This window comes from Dreissena polymorpha, chromosome 16 (genome assembly GCF_020536995.1).
Source record: "Dreissena polymorpha isolate Duluth1 chromosome 16, UMN_Dpol_1.0, whole genome shotgun sequence".
NCBI classification, from domain to species: domain Eukaryota; kingdom Metazoa; phylum Mollusca; class Bivalvia; order Myida; family Dreissenidae; genus Dreissena; species Dreissena polymorpha.
Window position 1 is genome coordinate 10,167,525 of NC_068370.1, and position 15,343 is coordinate 10,182,867.

The 15,343-nt window shown below is 38.1% G+C and overlaps 1 protein-coding gene across 1 annotated transcript in view; it reads right to left on the reverse strand.

Moving 5' to 3' along the window:
• The window catches only part of LOC127862836 (tubulointerstitial nephritis antigen-like), a 31,770-nt gene that overhangs the window by 3,225 nt on the left and 13,202 nt on the right, over positions 1-15,343 (reverse strand). Inside the window, exons 2-8 of the mRNA XM_052402094.1 lie at positions 11,212-11,278; positions 9,746-9,862; positions 5,665-5,779; positions 5,026-5,143; positions 3,638-3,788; positions 2,393-2,555; positions 739-784 (exon numbers count right to left, since the gene is read on the reverse strand). Coding sequence (XP_052258054.1) covers positions 739-784; positions 2,393-2,555; positions 3,638-3,788; positions 5,026-5,143; positions 5,665-5,779; positions 9,746-9,862; positions 11,212-11,278 — 777 coding nt within the window. The remainder of the gene's footprint in view (positions 1-738; positions 785-2,392; positions 2,556-3,637; positions 3,789-5,025; positions 5,144-5,664; positions 5,780-9,745; positions 9,863-11,211; positions 11,279-15,343) is intronic.

The following is a 15,343-nucleotide window of genomic DNA, read 5'->3' on the forward strand; positions in this document are numbered from 1 at the left end:
AAAGAATATCATAATGGGGACACGAACATGACTCAAAACTCAAATTGTAGAGATTAAATTGCGAACTTGACTTTGAGCAAGCGTAACTGAATAATGCCTGAGTGACTTTTGTCTTCTCCATGTTTAACCACGTTACATGAAAATCCTTTATCGAGTATAGGAGCTTTGGACCGGACACGAAAATAGCGGCTCAAACTTATGACTTTAAGTATAACCTTGATATTGAGCCGATGTGAATGATCATTGGTTCCACACATCGTGTTAATGACTTTAACATATTTTGCCTAGTTTCATGAACATGTTTCAAATGTTTAAAGAGAAATTGAGCTTGCACGAAAACGAGCCTCAAACGTTTGACATGAAGAATGACCTTAACACTGAGCCGACATGAATCACTCATGGCCTCTATTCATTGCCTAAATTCCCTTCATTTTTGCGGCACGTTTAATGAAAAGACTGAAAAAGATGTAGGAGATAAGAAGCGGACACGAACATATTAAGGACAGACTGAGAGACGGACGGACTTACGGACGCTGGGCCTTTCTATAAGCCACGTCCGATTTGCGTTGGAGTATTAAAATGACAAAAATAAGCCATCGATAACTTGTATTAGGGACAGCCAACGCTCCGAATAGGACTTGTTTTATACTATTATGCCTATGCGATTCACGTGCTATATATGTGGTATTTAATGTTCATCATACCATTGTTGAGACCTTCAAACAAAAAGATGTGTACCTTGTACTGGTCCATTCATTTGTATTTCTGACATAATATCCTTTTCCTGAAAAATAATATATCAAAATACTATCATAAGATTTATTTGTATTTACTTCCGTTATGATCAACAGAAGAAAAAACGCTATGTAAAGTTGTCTTAATAATCGTTTACTGAAGAAGGCCTTTGGCCGAAATATTTAATAAAAGAGTAAATGTATGAAGTTTAAATAATTTCCTCCCTCTCGTGATCCAATACATAGAGTATTAACTATCATAAGCTGTTTTATTATTAAAAAACTAATTTTTATGTTGACCCAGTTTAAATAATGATAAAATAAAATATAATAACTTTGCTTTTTATGTCTTTATAAAAAACGGAACATGTGAACAGAGTTTTAAGAACGGTAATTCCGAACTATTCCTATACTCATCTCAGTTCATACAGTAACTGAATAAAACACTATAAACGAAGCAAGGTGAAATAATAATGATAATAATTGCATTCCTATCAGGAAGTCATTACTTTAACCTTCTTATAATGCCAACGCCCCGTCGAAGAAGTAGGGCTATATGGCTTGGCATTTGTCTATTGGTCGATCTGTTTATCGGTCTTTAGAAGTTTTGTTCTTTTTAGCTACATGTACAGCCATGCAATATTGATATGAAAGTTATTCGGGTGAAAAATAAGACGCCTATCGAGTTTGATGTCAATGGAACAGCGGCTTTTAAAAGTTAATTGAGTCGCGTTCTGAGAAAACTGGGCATAATGCATGTGCGTAAAGTGTCATCCCAGATTAGCCTGTTCAGTCCGCACAGGCTCATCTGGGACGACACTTTCCACTTTTATGACATTTTTCGTTTAAATGAAGTCTCTTCGTAGCAAAAATCCAATTTAGGGGAAAGTGTCGTCCCTGTTTAGCCTGTGCGGATCGCACAGGCTAATCTGGGACGACACTTTACACACATGCATTATGCCCAGTTTTATCAGAAAGCGACTCGTATGACAATTTGTATACTGGTTATTGCAAAGAAAGGGAAGAGGACTATCCATTTCTTCATTTCATCGGATATAATGTTAAGGTCGCATGGTCATGTAACCGGAAATTTGTGTTGTCAGTTTTAAAAAGAAAAACTAAACTTTTTCACGTGCAATCGTGAAATTTGTATATTTGTTACATGGGCAGACATGAAACGACGCATTTAGTTGTCATGTTCACCAGGTCAAAGATCAAGGTCAAGCAAGTAATGTGTCTCTTCGTGATGTACAGAGAATGCGTTGACCACCGATAATCTAAGATGGTATACATATACTTTGAGGTAAACATGTCAATGATAAAGGTAGCAAAGGATCGTTACAGGAAATTCGTTCCCAAGCAATAACTTGAGGATAATTTGATCTATGATCATGCAAATGGATTTAGTGGTTACTTTGGTGGAAAGACGGTATTTCGCAAATGTATTTTTTATATTGCTTCATTGCTGAGAGTTGATTACCCCGGTATATGTCGCTAAATATCAGTATTATAGATAGCATAAATCATTCAAGACTAATTCGTTAATAGTCTGTATAGTTTAGAATGTCAGTATGGGAGAAGTCAATCGTCAAAATAAATTGATAGTTCCTGTATCCAATATAAGGACGGAATTACGATTTATGACACGCGGCGGTTACCGAGGATGAGATTCTGTATGGGGGCGTAGCCTGATAAATAAGCTTTTCACGGCTCTGTCGCCCGGCCGGGCACAAGCGATCCCGCTGCAGGTCCCGTGCAAGACATGTGCCGTTATTGCCGGTTGCACCACTGGTGTAGGGGTAGCATGCCTCCGTCGTCACCCTGGTAAATACAGGCCGTACTAATTTACATACACAACTTAAAAACTATATAACAAACCACAATCCCAACCTCAAAAAAGTGAAAAAAAGCATCATACTTGAACTCTTAAAATGCAAACGTTCCATTTTGTACGCCAATTGGCTTTTTAACACTAAATGTTTCTCCTTTTATGCATTATCCTATTCTCCTTTTTGCCCAATTTTTAGTACGCCTTTTAAGCGTTATAATGCCTTTTTAGCGTAATTACGCCTTTTGTAGCGTTAATACGCCATTTTAAGCGTTTTAACGCCTTTATTCGGGTTTGCACGCCTTAAAATTTGGATTAATAACCCTTTTTAACGTTAGTTCGCTTTTTTACACAGGAGGAAATTCTGTGGTTTATAGCGTTATTACGCGTTTATTAGCGTTTTATTTTATGCTTTCCGGTGGTTTGTAGAGAAATATCAGTGAATTTCAAACAGTGAAAATTATCAGTGAAAATTATCGATTATTTTCACTGTTTACTGTGAAATGACGTCATTTTTTGAAGAAATGACGTCATTATCCCAGCGAAATTCTTTAGTTAAACTCTTTAAAAATGTATAGACTCTATAAACTGTGAAAAAAAGCATAAAATAAAAAGAAAATTTGTTTGATTCGGTGGAATATCTATTTTAATTCACTCGTGATCATAGAAAATATTAATTTTCACTCGTGGCTGCGCCACTCGTGAAAATATTATTTTCTATGATCACGAGTGAATTAAAATCGATAATCCACCGAATCCAACAAATACCCTCTATAAAATGCGTTTGTTTTTGTTATTGGTGTTTATTTGCGTAGAAACGCCTTTTACACGTTAAAACGATTTCCAACTGTTTTATGAACAGTTTCAGTGGTACTAATAGGCTTTCGTAGATATGTTAACATGAAGATAATGCGCTTTTTTAAAAAGAAATTTACGCAACTTTAATTCCCTTTGTGTTTTTTTTCGGACGGCAATTTGGCATTTGATTATTTTCCCGATTTGAAAAAAAGGTCTTTACGGGTACTATACATAAAAAAAGAAAATACAAAATGTAATCGCTCAGTAATAAAGTTACCCTCGATGTCTAAGGAACCACCAGGCCCTATCCAAGCTGCCGCCTAGACACCCTTCCTGGTTGTTAAGACTACACGAGAGCAGGTTCTGGGGGGACAGGTTCAACAGCATGGCGCCCCGCGACTCGATAGACAATCTGTCAGCTGCCAGTGCTAAGGCGGTTCAATGATTTATACAATTTTATTGATGGTGTTTGATCATATGAAAACAAAATTGTATGAATATATACTAAAATACGCACAATTGACTCTGGAGTCAAATGTTTGATGAAGAAAAGCACCAATGCAATATTGTGAAAAAGTTTCACAGCATTCTGTTACCCACCTAACCTGACATGTTCGGTCATACCGAACTGTTCTCTACTCTTTAAATGGGAATATCAATACTAATAAAAATAGCAAACATGTAAGAAGTACTTATTTGAAGGTATGATATGAACTGTTTACATTCCCATAGATTCAAAAGAAGAACGTGCGAAATATCACACAAATATATTCGTCTATAATAAAGATAATAATTATTCGGAATATACACAATACTAAAATTGTAACGCTTTTGTAAATTCTGGAAAATGCATGCATTACTTAAAGGGACTGTCAACCACGACGACGAAGAAAAGAAAAGTTGTTAAATACCGTATTTTTTACAATTATTAGTTTATATTGATTAAAATATCACGACTGGTATATTGCATTACTTGAAAAAAGTTGTTAAGATTTCATATTTTCAGTATATTCGGTAATAAATTTTACTGGGTATGTCTACCAGGTTACTACCAGTTAACTATAAATAACGCCAGTAGATTGATCATCATCGTCACGTGGTAAACCCATGAATGCAAATTATGCATGCGTAGTTAATTTTATATATTTTGTATATAAAATGATCAATCTACTTGCGTTATTCATCGTGTGTATATCGTTATGTCACCTATTTACGCGATGTAATTTCGATTTCACATCGCAAAATTTTATTTCCGAATATACTGAAAATATGAACTTTGTTCAAGTAATGTAATATACCAGTCGTGATATTTTAATCAATATAAACTAATGATTGTAAAAAATACGGTATTTTAGAACTTTTCTTTTTTCGTCATTCGTGGTTGACAGTCCCTTTAAGGTACATTTAAAATACGCTGCGACTGCTAAAGCCTGAATGGCCCAATTGTTACCAGCTTTATTCAACCATAAAAGGTCCCGGGTTCGAATCCTCTGTTAAAGCAAAGATATTATTATTCCAATATATGTCTTTATATTAATCGTATAATCATCATTAATAACTAAAACAAGTATAGCTTTCTTGTTAAATATACGCCAATATTGACTTTTTCAGAATACGACCACATGTGAGCAAGCAGTAAAGCTTGTATTTCTGTTGTTTCCTGACCGGTTGTAGAGAATGCCCAAGATGCTGCACAGTTTCCTTGGTCACGGATCCCGTGTACCCAACCAGGCCACTTCTTCCGGGAGTCGAACTCGCGAGGCAGACTTTCCTCGTTCAGTACCTGCATTTTGTATCCATTAGAACCCGACGTTACCATTTGGGGTAAATTGACTATTCTTGTTAATTTTGTATATATCCAACAGTTAAATGAAATTATAGAAAGGCAATCGCGAAATCGGATAAACTTGCGCTTTACATGCCTACAAGCATTTACATTGCTAATGCATGTACCTAGCGGATTACTTTTTGGTCTTTCTTTTTCGGAAAAAGGTCAAAAAGAGGCAAGACTTGTAGACGGTTTAAGTCGTTAAAAAGTATTAACATGTACAATCATTTGTTTTTACATTCCAACAGAATGAAAATACATTAATTTTAATGTCACTTTAATATATCAAAAAGTTAACACAAAAACATTAACTGCAATTATTCACATGTTTATGCGTTTTTCATAGAACAAAAAACACAATTTTAAACGCACTTCGTGTTCATAATCATATCAGTAGGACATTAGATCACTTGTGCAATGATTTTAGTGTACTACATAAGTATATCCATTGTTTTACTTGTCCTGAACCATCTCACCTCAAGGTTCGACATCTTCATGACGAGCTCATCCGGTTTGTTGGTTCCCAGCCGATATCTTCGCCCCTCTTCCAGCGTGAGGCCCCAAAACTGAGAGTAGTTGCTCGCCTGCCATCTGCAAAAGCAAACTCAATTCAGAGTTTACCTCCCTAGCGATACGTGCAAACTCGATTCAGCGGGTACTTCTAGACAAAGGTGCAAACTCGATTCAGCGGGTACTTCTAGACAAAGGTGCAAACTCGATTCAGCGGGTACTTCTAGACAAAGGTGCAAACTCGATTCAGCGGGTACTTCTAGACAAAGGTGCAAACTCGATTCAGCGGGTACTTCTAGACAAAGGTGCAAACTCGATTCAGCGGGTACTTCTAGACAAAGGTGCAAACTCGATTCAGCGGGTACTTCAAGAGAAAGCTGCAAACTCGATTCAGCGGGTACTTCTAGACAAAGGTGCAAACTCAATACAGCGGGTACTTCTAGACAAAGGTGCAAACTCGATTCAGCGGGATCTTCTAGATAAAGGAGCAAACTCAATACAGCGGGTACTTCTATACAAAGGTTCAAACTCGATTTAGCGGGTACTTCTAGACAAAGGTGCAAACTCAATAAAGCGGGTACTTCTAGACAAAGGTGCAAACTCAATACAGCGGTAACCTCCCTAGCCATAGGAGAAAACTCAATACAGCGGCAACCTCCCTAGCGATACGTGCAAGCTCAATACAGCGGCAACCTCCCTAGCGATACGTACAAACGAAAAAAAGCGGCAACCTCCCTAGCGATACGTACAAACTCAATACAGCGGCAACCTCCCTAGCTATACGTGCACACTCAATACAGCGGCAACCTCCCTAGCGTTACGTGCAAACTCAATACAGCGGCAACCTCCCTAGTGATACGTACAAACTCAATACAGCGGCAACCTCCCTAGCGATACGTACAAACTCAATACAGTAGCAACCTCCCTTGCGATACGTACAAACTCAAGACAGCGGCAGCCTCCTAGACAAAGGTGCAAACTCAATACAGCGGCAACCTCCCTAGCGATAAGTCCAAACTCAAGACAGCGGCAACCTCCCTAGCAATACTTGCAAACTCACTACAGCGGAAACCTCCCTAGTGATACGTGCACAATCAATTCAGCGTGTACGTCCTAGACAAAGATGCAAACTCAATACAGCGGTTACTTCCTTATCGATACGATCAATCTCAATACAGTGGCGATCTCCCTTGCGATACGTGCAAACTCAATACAGCGGCAACTTCACAGGCAAAGGTGCAAACTCAATTCAGTTGCAACCTCCCTTGCGATACGAGCAAACTCAATAAAGCTGTAACCTCCATAGCGGTACGTGCAGATTCAATGCAGCAATAACCTCCCAAACGATACGAGCAAACTCAATACAGCGGCAACCTCCCTAGACATACGTGCAAACTCAATACAGAGACAACCTCCCTAGCGATACGAGCAAACTCAATACAGCGGCAACCTCCTTAGCGATACGATCAAAATCAATACAGCGACAACCTCCCAAGCGATACGAGCAAACTCAATACAGCGGCAACCTCCCTAGCGATACGAGCAAACTCAATACAGCGGCAACCTCCTTAGCGATACGTGCAAATTCAATGCAGCGGCAACCTCCCAAGCGATACGAGTAAACTCAATACAGCGGCAACTTCACAGGCAAAGGTGCAAACTCAATTCAGTTGCAACCTCCCTTGCGATACGAGCAAACTCAATAAAGCTGTAACCTCCATAGCGGTACGTGCAGATTCAATGCAGAAATAACCTCCCAAACGATACGAGCAAACTCAATACAGCGGCAACCTCCCTAGACATACGTGCAAACTCAATACAGAGACAACCTCCCTAGCGATACGAGCAAACTCAATACAGCGGCAACCTCCTTAGCGATACGATCAAAATCAATACAGCGACAACCTCCCAAGCGATACGAGCAAACTCAATACAGCGGCAACCTCCCTAGCGATACGAGCAAACTCAATACAGCGGCAACCTCCTTAGCGATACGTGCAAATTCAATGCAGCGGCAACCTCCCAAGCGATACGAGCAAAATCAATACAGCGGCAACCTCCCTAGCGATGCGTGCAAACTCAATACAGCGACAACCTGCCCTTGCGATACGAGCAAACTCATTACAGCGGCAACCTCCTTAGCGATACGAGCAAACTCAATACAGCGCCAATCTCCCTAGCGATACGAGCAAACTCAGTACAGCGGCAATCTCCCTAGCGATACCAGCAAACTCAATACAGCGGCAACCTCCCAAGCGATACGAGCAAACTCAATACATTGGCAACCTCCCTAGCGATACGTGCAAACTCAAAACAGCGACAACCTCCCTAGCAATACGAGGAAACTCAATGCAGCGGCAACCTCCTTAGTGATATGAGCAAACTCAATACAGCGACAACCTCCCCAGCGATACGAGCAAACTCAATACAGCGGCAACATCCTTAGCGATACGAGCAAACTCAATACAGCGGCAACCTCCATAACGGTACGAGCAAACTTAATACAGCGGCAACCTCCCTAGCGATACGAGCAAACTCAAAACAGCGACAACCTCCCTAACGATACGTTCAAACTCAAAACAGCGGCAACCTCCCTAGCGATACGTTCAAACTCAAAACAGCGACAACCTCCCTTGCGATACGTTCAAACTCAATGCAGCGGCAACCTCCCTAGCGATACGTTCAAACTCAATACAGCGGCAACCTCCCTAGCGATACGTGTAAACTAAATACAGCGGCAACCTCCCTAGCGATACGAGCAAACTCAATACAGCGGCAACCTCCCTAGCGATACGTGCAAACTCAATACAGCGGCAACCTACCTACCGATACGAGCACACTCAAAACAGCGGAAACCTCCCTTACGGTACGTGCAAACTCATTACAGCGGCAACCTCCCTAGCGATACGAGCTAGTTCCATACAGCGATTAATCTCCTAGCGATAAGTGAAAACTCAATACAGCAGTTACCTTCCTAGTGATAAGTGGAAATCAATACATCGGTTGCTTCCATAGCGATAAGTGCAAACTTGATGCAGCGCTTACATCGCAAGCAATAAGAGAAAACGCAATCCAGCGGTTACCGCAATAGCGATAAGGGCACACTAAATACAGCGGGTACCTCCCTAGCGATACAGGCCAACTAAATGCAGCGGTTACTTCCATAGCGATACGAGCAGCAAACTCAATCCAGCGGTTAATACCCTAGCGATACGAGCAAACTCAAATCAAGCGTTACCCATATCCCTATTGATGCGAGAAAACTCAATGCAGCGGTTACTTCATTTCCAATGCGAGCGGTTACCTCCTTAGCGATGTGAGCAAACTCAAATTCAATGCAGCGGTTACTACATTAGCGAAACGAAATCGCAGTGGTTGTTTAACCAGCGTTTACCTCCTAACGATACGAATAAAGTTAATACAGAGGTTACCTTCCTATCGATACAAGAAAACTCAATCCATCGGTTACCTCCCTAGCGGTACGTACAGACTCAATGCAGAGATAACCTAATAGTGCAAACGTAATTCAGCGATTACCTTCCTAGCGGTAAGAGTTATCTCAATGCAGCGGTTACCACACTTGCGATACGATCAAACTCAATGCAGCTGTTACCAAGCGATGCGTGAAAATTCAATGCAGCGATTACTGTGCTAGCAATACGAGCAAACTAAATGCAGCAGTTACCGCCCAAGCGATACCAGCAAACACACTGCAGCGATTACAACGATAGCGATACAAATATGCATATTGATTTGTTTTAGTTCCGACACAAAAACAGTCGAATCTGTGTATCAAATACGCGGGACTTATAAACAATTCACATACTTGTTTTATTTTAACAATTATGATCAAATATCGTGTTAGAGTTTTACGTAATTGTAACAAAATGACATGGGCTTTCCACAAAGAGAAAATTATAATTCGATATCCGGCAGTAGGGTTAATATCAAGAGATTTGCTTTATTGAGCAGAAATATAAAATTACTTGCAAACCACATTCCAATATCTCGGATATCTTTACTAAGGTAAAATTACTTAATACCTACCCGTACCTGTTTGAGTTTTTGTTGATGGTGTTTATCACATTCTCTTGTATCAGGCATACGTTGTTTTCACACTGAAACGAATAGCCGCTGGCACTGCGGATGTCGCTCACACATCGACTGAAAGATAAACCAAAAGGCATTCGTGATGCATGCGATGTCATCTTGGAGGGCATTAGATCCATTAGATTAGTTATCCAAGTCCACTTGGATAACAAACCATTTGAAAAGGAGGTGTCATCTGGCCGGAAATTTTTACATTCGCCTTTTTATTAAAAAAAGTCAACTGTACGACTGGATAACACATACTTTAGAATGACAAATAAAGAAGTACGGCGAAAATCGCGGAGGAGGTGGTATAAAATACTAGCTACTCTTTATGTTGCAGTATGCTGTCCGGTGGTTTATAGATAAATATCAGTGGATTAATCTCGTGATCTGCCACTTGTGAAAACAATATTTTCTATGATCACTCGTGCATAAACATCGCTATTCCACCGAATCCAACAAATATCCTTCATCTCTATTTTCAAATACTGTTGTTCTTTCAATATAATATTCGAGTTCTCTCATATGTATAAATTTATTTTGTTGCACAAACGGACACATAAAAATAACTTCGTTATATATTTATCGTCGCATATTCGTTAACAAGGTGTGCTTGTTATTTTTAGATTTTATATTTTATGCTTTTCGGTGGTTTAAAGAGAAATATCAGTGAATTAAAACTGATAATTCACTGTTTAAACAGAGAAATTTTTTGGATACGGTTGAATATCGATTTTAATTCACGAGTAAACATAGAAAAAAGTGTTATCGATCGAGGTCGCAGGTGTTTAGTGGATGTGATGTCCGCCTAGCGATCAGGAGGTCATGGGTTCGGTTTACGGCTCCCCACTGTGTGAGCACTCTTTAGATTTATCCTATACACACCAAGTACTGGTTCTAGTCCCAGGAAACGGACTCGAAAGCGTTGCACTTGAGCCTAGGGCTTTGTATGCAATCGAGCGAAAATAAATAGCTTTAAAGTTAAACTAAACAGTGAAAAATTATCATAATTGTCATTGTTTTACCGCACCTATTTTTAGATATGTTTGGTTTCCTAATTGTGAACGACAATTTTACCAAGGGGGAGGGGGGCTACTCTGCATTTAACATTTCGGGACCCCCAACAGGGAATATCATTGTCCACAATTGCAAAAATACAAAATTAATCATTTGTAAGCATAAAATAACAAGAACATGCATAAGATTCGATGATGATTTAAAAAAAAAAATCTATGTTCACTCATGAATTAAAATCGATATTCCAGCGTATCCAACAAATATCCTCTATTTATTTAAGATGCTAAACACAGTTTGAATACAATTCTAAAGTGCTATAACATTTATGTGAAACAAATTGAGAGTTAGCTCATTAATACACTTTTACATTTTATCTTTTCTCACGTAATTAGTATATAGCTCACCACAGGTTACAGTTAATCTTCACCTGGTCATTCTGTTGGAAGTATCTTCCATTGTACTCGCAGTGAGCTGAAACGATATAAACAACATTGCATGATGGAAATGTTGACCACTAAATGCTTTTACTACTACAACAACAACAACAACTACTACTACTACCAATTCTACTACTACTACTACTTCTACTACTACTACTACTACTACTACTACTACTACTACTACTACTACTACTACTACTACTACTACTACTACTACTACTACTACTACTACTACGACTACTACTACTAATATACTACTACTACTACTACTACTACTACTACTACTACTACTACTACTACTACTACTACTACTATACTACTACTACTACTACTACTACTACTACTACTACTACTACTACTACTACTACTACTACTACTACTACTACTACTACTACTACTACTACTACTACTACTACTACTACTACTACTACTACTACTACTACTACTACTACTACTACTACTACTACTACTACTACTACTACTACTACTACTACTACTACTACTACTACTACTACTACTACTACTACTACTACTACTACTACTACTACTACTACAACTCCTACTACTACTACTACTACTACTACTACTACTACTACTACTACTACTACTACTACTACTACTACTACTACTACTACTACTACTACTACTACTACTACTTCTACTACAACAACAACAGCCCGCCACCAAACTCCGCCTATGATGTTTAAATGCATGATTGCTAACAAACGAGACCAGTTGGATGGAAAATCAAACGTGCCAATTTAAGGTCATACGGATTTTGAAAATGTGCGAAGGATTGCTTTCACAAATGTCATGGTTGACGTATACATATAAACTACGCTTGAGTTTAGAGATTAACACGACTTCGACACTAATACCCATAATTAATCGTCATTCAAATATTGTGACCTCTTAAACTTTCCGGTTAGCCCCAATTATGGCTTCCTCGACCACCGTGAGTGTCCATTGAGAAGCCATGTAATGCATTCATTTTAAGTAATTATGCACCTCTCCCGCTGCTTAAACTGATCGTTAACCTCTGCAGTGGACTTGTTTTATTCCTACGAACATGTTCTGCCTAATGTATGCTATCTAAGGTCAGCAAACGGTCTCAGTACGTTTTGCCTTTTTTTTGGTATATTTTATTTTATTTCAGTCTCATCCATTTACAGCATGTACAACATAGTATATACAAGATATAAAGACACATGTATAACAACATCTGTAAATGGCCATTCAAATTTGAATTATAAGAGACTATAAAAATAGTCTATATAATACAGAGAACACATTTATGGTAAAAGATAGTACATGTATTCCGTGAGTGAATGAGTGAGTGTGATTGTGTAAATAAGAGTTTTATGAGTGGGGCTTAGGTAGGTGATATGAATACGAATAAATGAGTGAGTGAGTATAAGTTAGTAATGGCAGTAGAGGGTTTATTGAGCTATAATGAATACGTTTTATTCAGTGACAAAGCCAGTGGTTGACCACTTAAGAAGTTAAGTTGAGAATGAGTGTGTTGATTCAATTGTCTTGTTGGTAACCTAGTGTATTGGTAGATCAACTATCATGTAACCTATGTATGCAATATAAATGTTTTCATCTTGATATATGTATATGTATCTGACATTTAAACAAAATGATTACTGAATTACTGAAGAGATTATAAACATAATGCATTCAAAAATGCAACAACTGTACAGTTAACTAAAAGCCGTATCAGTAGTGCTAATCTTAACTTTCATTTTATATATGATTAAACACTGCCTTAAAAACAAACAAAAAATAAGATACTAAAATGAAATATTGTGACTATTGCCAAAATTGTAAAATGTAGATAAAACACATATCACCTCAGATATGTATGTAAAACAGTAGTATCAAGTAAGACTAACAGAAAGAAGGTCGCCGTGGTGTAATAGATATGGTGTCCGCCTTGCGACCGGGAGGTCACGGGTTCGATCCCCACCGTGGGAGCGTTCTTTAGATCTCCCCCAGAGACACCAAGTACTGGTTCTAGGCCCAGGAAACGGACTCGAGAGCGTTTATATAAGCCTAAGGCTTTCGACGCAATCGAGCTAAAATAAATAGGTTTAAACTAAACTAACAGAAAGAATAATCTAAATATCTGATAGTATGCCAGTAATCAAGAAATAAAGGCATAATCCATGGCATGTACACTGGTGGTGATCACAGGGGGTTGCAACACAGACCAATTTACCAAGACCAATACACTGCCAGTGTACGTACAACAGACCACCCCTACTGTCCAACTACACTATCTATACAAATAGTTATTTCTAGACTGAAGTATTTTGTAACAGGTTTGACAGTCTCACACATAACACTTTAATTGGAAAAAAAGAAATATACGTTTATCCTGGTCTGACATATAATAAAGTAGTTGTCTATATCTGTGGCCTTACGTAATAAGACATTTCTATCGTCAATATACGCAGAACATTTACGTATTACATGAATCTCATTTTCGATTGATAAATTGCAAATTTCATATCTTCCTGTTTCTAGTCGAATAAGTGCCACACGCACCGGAATTTAGCAAAAGCAGATCTATATTTTATGGTCATTTAAGATTTAACCTAACTTTCTGTATCAAAATCATGCTTAAAAATACGATATGTTCTAAGTTTGTTTCTACCAGTAAGGAATGGACCTTGTTCACTATGTATTGAATCTTTCCAATGTTCTATGTATTTATTCATGGTTACATATTCTACAAGATAAAATAATTGCTTGGATGTAATTGTTGCACATTCATCAAGATAATTCAACATATCAATACTTTTGAAATAAGATTTAACATACAATTGCCAATTTCTGCAGTTATTATTACTTCTATGACAGAATATTGAGAACACTTAACTATTAATTATATTGTCATCCATACGTTTCAATCTATGCCATTGCTGTACAACAGATATCCATTGTTTCACATGTGGTGGTTGGTTTCCATGATAATTCACCATAGAGAGCACTGTTTGGTGTATATTTGCCCAAGCCCCCCCCCCCCCAAAAAAAAAGAACAAAAAAGCGCATCGCTCGACTCTGGACTGCATTTATGCAAGAGAATGATCGTATGTACCCCACACTGAGGCCCTATAGGATATGACTGGCCAAACAGTGCTATCGTATTGTTTCTTTAAAACGTTGTATTGCACTCCGCCTATAGATTTACATTTGGCAATGAGAACCCTTGGGCCCTGCCTGCACTTTGGGAGACACTTTTAGCATTAAGATCATAATCAAGGAACTCATTTAATAACAGCCCCAAGTAAGTATACCTGTCAACCACTCTCAACTCATGGGGTCCACATGTGAAATTATATGAAGCTCTGCTGACAGATTGTGATCTGAAGTGTATACTATTACTCTTTTAAGGGTTAACATTCATATGATTCTCAGTACACCATTGATATAAATTATCAAGCATAAATTGCAAATCTTCTTCCTTTTCTGCTAATAGAACAATATCATCTGCATATAATATAATACATATTTTACTACTATCAAGAGTAACACCTTTATCTAGGTCTTTAATACGTACAACTAAATCATTTATGTACAGATTGAATAAATGGGGAGATAACGAGCACCCCTGCCTCAAGCCACACTCAACATTAAAACTATCTGTACATAAACCATTTATTCTAACACATGATGTAACATTACCATAAAGAGACTTTAAAGCATCTTAAATCTTTCCTCCTATACCAATATCTGGCTGAGATAGTTTAGTCCATAAACTATTTTTATCAATAAAATCATACGCCTTTTTGAAATCAATTAAAACACAAAACGTTGATAACTTTAACTGCTTTCGTGTCTCAATAATATTAGTAAGGGTCGTTTTGGTCGTTTATGTTTGGCTTGACCATAGACGGCTGCTGTGTATACGTTTTTGCGAAAACAAGAAACAGTAGCGGGCATCGCCCGCGTGTATTGTTATACACTTCCAGTCAGTATCAAGCAATGTGCCTATAGTCAATACAATTTAATAATATATTTATGTTATATTTTCAACTTATAAATAATACAGCGTTTCAAATAGGTTAAATCGTGTACAGTTTTTGAC